The 12,648-nt window shown below is 41.2% G+C and overlaps 1 protein-coding gene across 1 annotated transcript; it reads left to right on the top strand.

Annotated features, from left to right (window-relative positions):
- The first annotated feature begins 5,922 nt into the window (after nt 1-5,922).
- On the top strand, nt 5,923-11,285 carry LOC104448497 (protein SAWADEE HOMEODOMAIN HOMOLOG 2). Its single transcript, XM_039315830.1, is given in 9 exon segments — nt 5,923-6,185; nt 7,990-8,075; nt 8,166-8,208; nt 8,280-8,478; nt 9,311-9,383; nt 9,511-9,562; nt 9,688-9,831; nt 9,933-10,052; nt 10,654-11,285. Coding segments are annotated over 9 exon segments (1,146 nt in total). The 5' UTR covers nt 5,923-6,131; the 3' UTR covers nt 11,029-11,285.
- Nucleotides 11,286-12,648: the final 1,363 nt, after the last annotated feature.

Genomic DNA, 12,648 nt, shown 5'->3' with positions numbered 1-12,648 from the left:
AAATAGCAGTGACTCCCTTCTTGAGATAGGAGAAGTTACCATACCAGTACGCAGATAATAAATAAAATTTAATTTCGTTATTTCCTATTTCTTCACCCTTTCCTCCTGTGAATTCCCCTAGATTTATTATTATTTACTCACATTCCTTTCTTTCTGTCCAATTAACGATTACTTTTCAGGAGAATAACCTACTTTCCTTTTCTAGGCCAGAGGAAATACAGAGAAAATCTTGGTTATTTCCTATTTGATTTATCAAATTCTATTTCTTATTTTTCGTGAGAAAGAGAATGACCCATAAATTTTTTTTTCTCGAGCGATTTTTTTATATCCAAAAGGTCCTATTTATTACCCTCCTTTAAAGAAGTCCAATCGACTTCCGATCAGAGCTCAGCACATAATTATTCATGCATATTAATGGAAGGTAAATGAGTTGAGATAAAACAATAATAAATTATTCCGCCCCCTCTTAATTACATGAAAAACCTTCTTGAAGCTCACCCAAGAAAATATCCATCGAAAATATTAAAAAAATAATTAAAAGTTTCAATCACCTTAGGCCATTAGGTTCCTAAAACCATCACACCACTCGAGTTTGATAACCACCCACTATCTTATTACACCTTAGAATTCGGGGGCAGGTGAATCTTGTTGACCCTTCAGGGCAAAAAGAGGAGGACAGAAGGCCAAAAAAAAAAGAAAAAACATCGACCCTCCAAAAGAAATTAATCTCTTCTTTTTTTTCTAGATTTTTTTAAAAATTATTTTGGAGAAGAAATTAAATGGAATATAGAATCGATGCTAAAACGGATCCAATAAGCAAAGATGTTGAAGGGGTCAGCATTTGCAGCAGAGAATATACCAAACTCGTTGATACATACTTGTTGGACTCTTCTTTTTCTATTGCAGGAGAAATGGTGTGATATTCGGTTTAAAACATTACGTAATGCAGAGAGAGCACAAAATGCGGAAAAGCATATTCCCCCCAATGCCCAGAACGACTCCTTTCATTCAGATGGGCCCTCGGTCTGCAGCCACAGAAATTTAAGGCTCTGGCCATGTCCATCCCATGTTGATTCGAACGTTTCGATTCTTTAAAAATTGGTCCCTTCTTTTCTTTTTTCCTTTTTTTGACTAGCGTAGCATGTGTTGTGTGCGATCCCCCTTAGATTTGCTCAAAAGAAAGCCAAAGGATCTTACAATTCAAATATAATAAGAGATGAAAGAATTACCGAGGAAATCAACTAGAGTCGATGAAGATGTCAGAGCTTCACGTGGCGTGATCTAAGTATTGATACTTACTCCACGAGGAGGGTTGAAAAATAATTCACTCAAAAAACTCACAAAATTGATATCCTAACACTTCTCTTGTTTGGTCTTGTTTATAAATGATATTTGTATTCGAAATAAGAAACCTGTTTTAGGAAACCTACTAAGAAAATTAAACAAGGTAACAGTTTCAATATAGGAAATCTGCTCGGATTAAATTACCTACTTGGGTCGAGTCTTCCTCATGAGCTCATACTTAAGACATATTCTCAACACCATACATCCTAGGAAGTTGTTCCATCTTATTATTTACGTGGTGAGCAATTTTATATGAAAACACATCGAGCAATTAGACATGGATAGCAATTACGGTCGTGTTAAACACGTAAATCTCATCATTTTGTTATGCTTATTCAATTTGATTTAACGGCAGTTATACAAGCATCTCCATTAATGACGCCAAGATAATAATGCATGTACGGTAAGAATTAATTAGATCTTAAATGGGTTTCATGTTGATTTTCACATCGGTTACAATATCGCTTGTTCATATCGATTTGAAAGGGGAAAATATACTGACTTAATCTGCAAAGCCATATGATCAGCTACTTTAAGAATGGGTTAATTTGCTGGAGCGGAGAACAAGGTCAACGCGTTTTCAGCCGGGGAAGGACACGGTCAAAGAAACTCTACGTGACTTTTAACGACTAACTGGTAACTGCATCCGCTTTCCTGGGAACTTCCGAATTCAATCACGAGCTTAATATGAAATCGTCCCGCTGTCGGCGTCGCTTGTTCCTTTGTGCGCTTTACAAACAAACCCGTTTTCAACCACCCTCTGAACGCCGTAAAAGAAACAGACGGCGAGAATTCTCGATTAGTTCGAATGAATTTCCAATTGACACGTGAAAAACGATTTCTACGTGTTCAGCTCGTGCATTCCTTCTCGCTTCTTTTTACTCGGTCAAACGCACTTCAGTCGGGCTAAAGGAATTAACAGGACCGTGCTAAACTTTTTTCGCTGTCCATCCCTTTAGAGGCGAACGTATCGAGGAATTACCTCATCAGGGCTTGACTCCAAGAGATTATATTTAAGAATGACAAGATCTTCTAGTATTTATTTGGAAAGAAACTCGATTTGCTTTTCTTTTCGACTACAATATCAATTTGAACCAATTCCTTCAAGTTTATCAGTAATTTTTTACAACCATCAAGGAGATGATTTCTTAGAAATTGGGCACCCAATACAAGTTCCACTATTCTGCCTCCTCAACGACTACCGATCGAAAATCTGCCATTTGCTTGGATTTGGGTTGCTTCCTTAGGGAGCGTTTGTTTTCGTTTTTTTTTTTTTAACAACTTTTATGTTTTTTGTTCCCTTAACAAAAAGCTTTAATAAACGCGTTTTGACGTTTTTGTTAAATTTGTTTTTTTGTTAAACAAATTTTAAACACTTTTTCTTCTTCTCTCTTTTTTTTCTTCTTTTTCTTTGGCAGGCGTACTCACCCCGAGCGTCGCCGCCCTTGCGAAGCTCGGCTCGCCTTGGTTGGTCGAGCTCGCCCGGATCGGCGAGCCGTGACCTCGCCCGGGGCCGGCGAGGCTCGGCATCGCCGAGCCACCGCAAGTCGGCTCCTAGCGGTGGCCCTGGAGGCCGAGCCTCGCCGGCCGCTAGGTGAGCTCGATCTCGCCCCGGTCGGCGAGGCCGAGCTCACCCGACCAAGGAGGTCGAGCCTCACCCATTTACGAGGCTCGGCCTCGCCGGGGCCTGAGCCTCGCCGTGGTCGGGTGAGGCCGCCGGCCCTCGTCTGATGGGTCGCCGGCCATGGCCATGGGCCGGCGACCGGCCAAAAGAAAAAAGAAAAAGGAAAAATAAATAGGAAAATAAAAATAAAATAGAAAAATATTAAAAATAAAGGAAATACAAAAATTATACAAATTTACCAAACGTGTTTGTTTATTTTTATTCCTAACAAGTTTACCAAACACGTTTTTGTTCAAAATTGTTCTCCGAACGAAACATTTTTTTCTTTTCCGTTTAAACAATTGTTAAAACGTAATTACTAAACGCGCCTTGGTCATCCGAAAGTCGAGTGAAATATCTCACAAGTAAGTAATTTATCTTCTCAAAAGGCACACATGTTGCTTTGTAACAGAAAAAAAGAAGAAGGAATAATTGTATAAGTGGCACAATCTCTAGTCTTGATTAAAGATTAAATCAATAAAAAAATGAAATATAAAAATCAAGACAGACAAATTCATGGACAAGCAAAGCTGGTCGCCACATTGCAGTGTTAGGAACCGATTTCAATTCATGGCCAAGTGATGAGAATTGGCCACCTAATCATCATTCAAAGCCAAAAGGTATCTTCCGTATCCCTCACTAATCTATTCTAATCTATTCTATTTTTTTTTCTCTTTTATTTTCTTTTTTTTTATTCGGGGAACTATGGAGCTTGTGAGTTTTAGCTTGAACAGAAGGTGAGATGAAGTATCGGATTCTCGTTCCCTTTCTTTATCCTTATCCCGCACCTAAAGACAAGCGAACGTGGTTGGTTTTCTCCCGGCCTCAGGAGGCTGACCCTTACCTACACCACTACACCATAACTACCACCGTCCCACCTCAGTCCTTCCCCCGCACGAAAATTTGTGGCTGGGCCTTGGCCTTTCTTCCCTTGAGCCCGGCCCTCCTTGCCTACATTTCTCGTGGAGCCCACCTGCCCGCCCGCCCGCCCGCCGATAGGAATGGGCTCGACGGGCCCATTACAATCCCCCAACTTCCCTCCCCCTCAACCAAGCCACGAAAAGAAATGAACTCATTATTAGAAAGATAAGTTCGATTGAACACCATCGTGCAAGTGCATATGTTGTTTTCTCAGTTTGAAAACAAATAACGTTGATATCAACGGTTTGCTTCGGTTCGATTTGATTTTTCAAGAAAAATCGCACAGTACTAAACTGTTAGAATGTATGCTTGAACTGAAGTGAGTCTTTAACTCGGACCGAATATAAACCGAATCCAAAACTTGAATTGGTTCGGACCGGATCGGCTCTCGGTTTTGTGTACAAATTGAGGTGGGTGAGGAGTGAGAGTCGTGCCCCAGTTTGCTATTTGGTGTCACATGCGGTCAAATCAATGGACTTTGAAATCGCAAACAGGAGTCCACCGGGCAGTCTACTTTCATCTCTCTCTCTCTCTCTCTGTAGCCTGATGGCCGCTTCATTCACAGCGATTTCGAGACTTTACTGTACCTGCATTGTGGTCTCCTTGCTCATTTCCCTGCCCACTTTTGCATTTGCTCGGTCGTCGTCGTCTCCTCCTCCTCCTTCTTATGTTGAGCTTCTCTTGGCAAAGATCGGAGCTCGTTTGGTCACCACGCCTCTCTCTCTCTCTGGCAGCCATGGGGGACCTCGATCTGAGGTTGCCTGTGGCTCGAGGGAGGCTGGTACAGCCGTGGCAGCAGCTCGAGCGAGGCTGGTCGAGAGAGTGGGGGGGGGGTCTCACGGTCACAGCGAGCGAATAGCGACGGGCGATGGCGAGCTCGGAGGCGGCGGCGTTCGTGTCGGCGTTAACAGCGGAGCGACTGGCAGTGCAGGTGGGTGACGGAGAAAGACTTATGAGATCATAGCCCCTATGCTTTCGGGACAAAGATGAAGAGCGTTGGTATGATTAGGATTTCTCCCTACGATTTTGAGAGGGCTGAAAAAGGAGAGAAATTGTGGGCAAATTCAATTCGGTTCAGTTAGGTTCAGTTCAACTAACCAGACCGAAACTATCTGAACTGAAATAAATAACGGTTATCTTTTTTAATTATTTGAACTGAAATCGAAACCAAAACACAAGTGCATAAAACTTCGATTCGGCTTTTCTGTTCGGTTCTGATTCCCCTATAAATAGTGAGATCTCCGCTGAGGAGTAGACTAGTTGATGGAGGTGATGACGGTGGTGCGATGAATGTAGAATGCAGATGCCAGCGATGGCATTCTACCTTTACTCTCGCTATTAATCAGAAGTTTTAGAAGCCTGTTATTTCTAGACATATTAGAAGACCCTAAATAGTCATGGTTTAAGTTTTTTGTTCATAAAATTCTAGACAAATGTATAAACGAGACATTTTATTTTAGGTGATCCACAACCATCATCCAGATTTTTGCATTAAGGGAATGCCCACTTCCCAATCAACTAACCATCTTTTGGTCACCATTTCGAGTTGGTCATCACTTAGAAATGTACATGTGAGATACTTTGCTTTAGGCTATCGACCACTGTAATCCGAATATCTACCCTAAGGGAAGGCCTTTTTTTTCAGTCGATGAGCCATCTTTTGATCATCATTTCATGTTGGCCGTCACTTACAATTTCTATAGCACGCATTGCACTGGTATCTACTCATCTAAATCTAAGTCGCGCACCAAGAGTGAGAGAAAAGATGGGAGTCGAATTACCATTACGAAGGTCGTTTTTGCGGAATATCATGGAAAAGCTTCTAGAACAATAATTACCTCCCAATCAATCGAACCGGACCTCTTATCGGGCCTTGGGCCGAAAGCCTCTTGATGGGCTAAACGGGCCGAACCTTCAAGGCCCATTTCCCCGTCCATCCCCTCCCTCCTCCCCACTTTCAGGATTTCACCCTGCAAAATAGGAAACAGAAAGGAAAAAGCAAAAAAAGGAAAATCGAGAAATCGACGAGCTCTCGTCCCTCTCCCTCGCCCCTCTCCCTCGCCTGCTTCCACGTGAAGCAGAAGCACCGCCAGATGAAATCCAGCGCACCGGCGCCGCCGTCGCCGCCGTCACCGCCGTGAGCTCCCTCCAGCCGCGCTCTCTCTCTCTCTCTCTCTCTCCTCTCCTTCGGCTCTCCTTCGCCATGGGAAGACCTCCCAGTAATGGCGGCCCCGCCTTCCGTTTCACGGCTCCCGAGGTAACAGATTTCGCCGCAACCTCGTCTCCTCTCCTTCCTCCTCTCCTTCGCCCCTTCTCCCTTCCGCTCGTCATCTTCAAATCTCCGTCCGTCAGGGGACGGCGGGGTTGGTTTTGCATCTTTCAATTTTCGCGCTAGTTCGTGCTCTTGATTTGAATTTGTGCGGAGAGTCCGTGGATTTGTCTACCCTATTCTTAGAGCACAGTTTCGAGGGACGCGTGACTGACCGGTTTGTCATATGCAATGCCGGCTGGATTACAACGGCTCTCATTAATTGTATTGGGGAGGAATTTCTGCGTCGTCATCCTGAAACTGAACCTGGGATTGCTCTGTCTAGCTATACGTTGTTGTTAAAGATCTGCTCTTGATGGGAATTTCGAGCTTATGGCGATCTGGGGCGTGCCTTCCTTGCGTTATAATTATTAGGGAAAATTCCAAATCCCATGAAGTGGTGCATGTTTATTGAACTTGCTCCTGAACTTGATCCCTTTGACCTAATAATAATGTCTGAGCTCTTGTCATGGAAATAATGGCAGGTTTACAAACACGGGCTCGTCACTGCGCATTTTGAGCCGTACCGTTCCCCTAAAACCCTCAGTCGAAATGGTAAAAAAAAAAGTAAAAAAACACCCTCAATTGACCTTGCCGCGTACTTCTCAAATGCAAGAGAGAGCCTAGCTAGTTTCACTTCAGTCCACAACATTCTCATCACAACTCTTCACTTAATTGCAGTGACCATCCATCTCAAATTTTTCAATCTACGCTTGTGCTTGAGAAGTGCTTGCCATTCCATTCTGATTTGTAAAGTTGGGGCAATTTTGGGGCCTTTAATGTCTGTCATGCACTTGTGAGTGGTTGTGTTTTTTCAAAACATGCCCCTTTTAAAGGCGCAAATAGTGCACATGATGAGCGTGTGTTCATTGGCTGACCATTATCTTCAACAGTGATAAGCTCCAGGGGTTATTGGATTGATTGATCGAGTTTAGGGGTATTTTCAAACAAAGTCAAGTCTGGTTTAACTTTAAGAAACAAACGTCACTTCAGGGGGATTGTTGGAATTTTTTCTTTTCATTATCATTGTTGTTTTTAACTTTGTTGGAATTAAATGTTCGAAATCTGTGAAGAGAATTCATTTTACCAAGAGCAACATAATCAAGTTTCCATTGACAAGGTTCTTTGATTGTTCGCATTTGTAGACATAGTGTGATCCATTTTGCAGTTTGGCTTCAATGCTGGGGGATTAAGTAAATGTAAGCTTTCTTTTTGCTGTAATTACGAAGCAGGAATGCACGTTTGGCTCCACCTGAAAATCTTTAACGGCCTAGATTCATCTAGTTAGATCAGCCTTTTCATGACTCTTCACTGGTCAATTTGTGAATGCTTAATCTATATAAAGGCCTTAAAGTAACTTGATATGGGAGTATGGACATGGGATATATTGTAGTGGCTAAAAAAAAAGAAAAGGACATGTAGTTCCCCATGGCCCAGCTATATATGCATGGCTCTCTCTAGGAGAATTTCGTTTCCGCATGATATAATTCTTGGAAGGGATGGTTAGCTTCTGTTAGCCCTTATTTGTATCCATTTTCTTAACTTTTCCACAAGTGATGATGGTCCTGGCCAGATTTTTGTCTACACACATAAGGCAATAGGATGTCCAGAACAGGGCTGCTGTTTGATAAAATTAAGTATTACCAATTGCAGTTGAAGAATCTTCACCCAATTGTTGTGGAATCAATTGGTTTCCTTAAAGATTTTTCTGGATTTTGAATATTCCACTAATGTAATAGCATTCTTCGTAAAGGTGACTGAGATGGAAGCTATTTTACAACAACACAACAATACCATGCCAGCACGTGAAGTGCTTGTAGCTCTTGCGGAGAAGTTTAGGTATAACCCATCTTAAGAATTGATTTCTGGATGATTAGTTCTTCTCTGTTAACTGCAGTTGGAACTCAGAGCCCTTCTTATTTTATGCAGTAATGCACCTGAACGGAAAGGTTTAGCCGTGCAGATGAAGCAAGTAAGAGTTGCACTTTCAAATCATGGCATTATAGCATGGTTTAACCATGTTGTTCGTCACGCTTTGTGTAGGTCTGGAATTGGTTCCAGAATAAACGGTACTCAATCAGGGCAAAAACAAGTAAGGTTCCTGGAAAGTTAAATGTGTCTCCTTTTGCTCGGGATGACTCGATTCCAATGAGGAGTGTCATGCAACCTATGGCTGCTCCAGTTTCTGCCCTATTCTCGCTCCAACTGGTAGGACTTTATGAACTTTGACATTGATGCACTGGTTAAAGTTTTTGTAAATGCTGATGATGAGCATATGTGGCGCTCTTACTATTCCTGAGTCATTTGCATCGATTGATATTTTGAAAGTGGGCTGTTTAACTGTTTTCATGAATTTCTTCCTAAAGGCTTGATCCGTTCACCTAGATAGCTCCACAAGCTGCTAAATTGGTTCTGTGATAGTAATGGTTGGTGTTTTCTGCCAGTTTGTGGTGACTGTAAAGTCCAGGATGAGACGTAATCTGAAAAATATGGTTCTACTATAAAGATGGGTTCTGTGTTACCCCTCTTCCCAGATGGCAAGTTTTACAAAGTTTCCCAAAGAGTCTGCTGTTCCATCACTCCCTTTTTCTTGTTATTTTCTTCAAACATGGCTAATTGAAATAACACAATTTGATGATTACCACTGATTAGTAGTTGTGCTATCATTTAGTCTGAACGCTCTGGAACTCATCTGTGAAACAATAGGAAGGCCCTGGCATGTTTCAGGATGGGCCAGTACATGTTGCCATGTTACTTCACAGTCTAATCTATACTCTAAACTTTGCATCTTGTGATGCTAGAAACTGTCTTTGAAATACCACTCCTTTGTCTAACATCAGTTGCCTATTCAAATGGAATGCATTTAGTTGGTGCTTTCAATGAATATGCTTTGTGAAGGAGGCTGAAAGAGTTTTTGAATCAATTTAATGGGTAGTCTGCTTCCATATGTTTTCATGATCTGGGAAAGTAACCACACTAAACATGATAAAAAAGGATAATAGTTTCTTTTTCTTAACTTTTTGTTCTGTAGTTTAAAGGCACTTTGAAATCTACTCGTCTCATTTTTTAGCCAGTTCCAAGTGCAGGAAGGGCTGCTTCGGATAATGTTATGGAGTTTGAAGCTAAGTCAGCTAGGGATGGTGCATGGTTGGTATTTATAGTTTTTGAGATCTAGAATTTTATGTACTTCATTTTTAGTGCTTTCTTAGGTGCTTGTTCTTTTATCACATCCCCTTCTTTAGTGTGTCATTTGTAATCGGTTGGTTTTCCCCAGGTATGATGTATCAACCTTTCTGGCACACAGGAATTTGGATACTGGTGACCCGGTAAATTTGCTCCTCTGTTTCTTGGTTTAATGAAGATATTCAGCAGTATCTGGAAGCACATTCACTTGCTTTTCTGCCTTCTTTCTTTATATTCTGGTGTGCTAATCTTTGAAAGCTTTTTTCAGGAAGTATTGGTAAGATTTTCTGGTTTTGGAGCTGAGGAGGATGAGTGGGTCAATATTCGTAAGCATGTCAGGATGCGCTCTCTCCCTTGTGAAGCATCAGAATGTGTTGCTGTACTTCCGGGAGATCTCATACTTTGTTTTCAGGTATCTCAATATATGCTCTGTTTGCTGTATTGCTTGTTTTTGAAGGACAAAAGAATTTGGTTGTCAATAAATGTCATGAAAACTTGTCATTGATGTTTCAGGAAGGTAAAGATCAGGCACTGTACTACGATGCTCATGTCCTTGATGCACAGAGACGAAGGCATGATGTAAGAGGTTGCCGATGTCGATTTTTGGTGCGTTATGACCATGATGAATCAGAGGTAGGAGTCTATTTCATCCAACTGGCTAAAAAAGATTATGCATTGATGCTTTATTTTTCTCAGTGTAATTCTGCTTAGACAGCCATGGATTTATAATTTGTCTCTAGTGGTTTCTAGAATAGAAAATTCACTGTCCTCTTTAATTGCCATTGGAACTGTTGTCTTGTCAGTTTCTTATACCGCTTATTGTATATTTCTGATTTAAATAAACAGTTTTCTCCATGAATAAATTTGTATCTTATAGGAACAAAACAAAAATCATCTTGTAAGTCTTCTACCATTTGAATTGAACCATACCATGGTTTATATAATTTAGGTTGCTCATCAAGATATTGTGATGGCTTAACATTGTACGTCCATGAGAAACATAAAAGTATATCATGTTTTTGTTTCCACTCTTTTACAATTAGTTAACTGTGACAAGACCTATTTAGACACAGATGCTTCTGAAACTTTGTAATAGGAATGAATTGCTCGAGAGTAGGGACTTATGTTGTAAATCATGTGTTACTTGATGATTCAGTAGTCAGTAGTATAGTTGAGAGGGACTGAGAAGACGATCTTTCGTGTTTCTGAAAACTTACTTTATCCTATATATCAGGAAATCGTGCCCTTAAGAAAGGTGTGCCGGCGGCCTGAAACTGACTACAGGCTGCAGCAGCTGCATGCGACCGATTCAGCCTCTGCAGAACAGCTGAAAACTGGCGGAGACTCATCAACTGGCTTGACCCCTCGGACTGTCAGTTCTTCTGCTGAAACGCCACAAAAGCAGCAAGTGACAGGCACATCTTCCATGACCCCTGTTTCCCACGAAAGCGTGCCATCGGCTACTGGATTCGCCAATGTGGAAAGAAGAGCTAGTGCAGAAGTCAGCAGCGTAATCCAGACCGGAAGTCCTAACATGCCTTCTGGCGCTACTGCAGTTAGTACCGCCACTCCTGCTGGCTCTGCTGACCAAGCGCAGGAAGTAAAATAGGTCTTTTTGTCATACAAATTCTCGCACAAAAAAAGAATCTTTTCTTTTTCTTTTTGCCCTTCATTTTCTGTGGATAGCAGCAATCTTCTTGAACCCTTTTGGCTGCTGTGGTGATCATTTTGCCGGTGGCCTTGAGTTTGTTGATTATCGTCGAACTCTATGTTCAAAAGAATATGTACATCTGCCTTTAGTAGCCAAAGTTCCAAGTTCATATGGTCCTTTCTTGCCTTGGACTTTCGGAGCTCCGTTTGGCCCTACATCATTGTGTCTTGGCCAAAGATAAAATGCTTCTGTCTGGCTTTCAATAGAATCCCATCAAAACTGAAGAAAATCTTGTATAGGATCCACTGACCGCGACCGGTTATGAGATGAAAAAATCAGCCAACCATTGTAATTACCTTTGAGAAGTCTGCTGGCAATTAAATTTCAATATTAACTTTGAAAATCAAATTTTTGTAAAGAGAAGGCTGAAAAAAAAAGAGCTGCAAAATTGAAGAAAATATGCTTTAAATTTGTAAAAGACCAGCAAATTCATTGAAACTAGTACACTAAAAGAAAATATATTCAACGGCGACAGTTGGTTGCTGGCTTGGCTAGGGTCTACCTACATATATCTTTTAATAGCAGTTAAACTATGTTGTCACAAATGTTTTTAATCACCCTACATTCTGAGTCACCACAAATGTTCCGCCCCTCTTATTCTAGTCAATACACAAAATTGTGCATGCATCATTTGCATGCTACACGACAACTCAGATCCGACATTTCTTTACAGTTTTCCATCGATGTCTTTCCTCTCTGACTATTTCTTAACATTTAAACTGGCCTATCTGTTGTCTTGTTGGGTTGCTAACGTGAAGAGCATAAAAGTTCCTCAACTTTTGAATGTTGATTTTAAGTGTTTCTCTACTTGCTCTTTCTTTGGGTTGGGTGCTCTATTTATAGGTGGATCGGGTCGGTCTCCACGCTGTGACCATCAGTACGATTGGGACAATACAATTGTTGGTCTTTTCTTCACATTTAATTGAAGTCAATTTTTGCTATTACATTATACGGGAGTCAATTCTAGCAATAGCCGATCAAGTCCACAAATAGCCATTTCTAGATTTTTTGCAGTCAAACTGCACTTATTGTCTTCCAAAACCCATTAGCTAGTACTGAACTTGGACTCTGATGATAAAATAAACCTATCTAGCATTAGTAAGTCACGGGATATGATGAAAAAATTAGAAAATACGAAACTCTACTTGCTTACTGGTAAGAATACGAATGCTTCCTTCCCTAACCCTTTCAGTATTTTCAAAATAGTTAGTCATCGAGTTCGCATCGACTTCATTGGTAGATTACAACAAAGAGCAAGCTTCTTCGAAGGGTTACTCTTCTTCTTATACTGCAAAAGAAAAAGTACACACCTGGGCCGCACCACCAGGCCATGGACCCACCATTCAATCGGGCCCATACGTGCTGGGCCGACACGGGCCGGTGCCCAGCCCTAAGATTTATATTTATATCTACATCCTAAGCCCAAAAGTCTGTATTTATAGCCCGTTCTAATCTTGATAATAACAGCACATGTTAAGCACCAAATTAAGGAGGAATCTATTTTCCTCACTTTACTAT

Source organism: Eucalyptus grandis, chromosome 6 (assembly GCF_016545825.1).
Source record: "Eucalyptus grandis isolate ANBG69807.140 chromosome 6, ASM1654582v1, whole genome shotgun sequence".
Classification (NCBI taxonomy): domain Eukaryota; kingdom Viridiplantae; phylum Streptophyta; class Magnoliopsida; order Myrtales; family Myrtaceae; genus Eucalyptus; species Eucalyptus grandis.
This window is presented reverse-complemented; position numbering and strand designations above follow the sequence as displayed.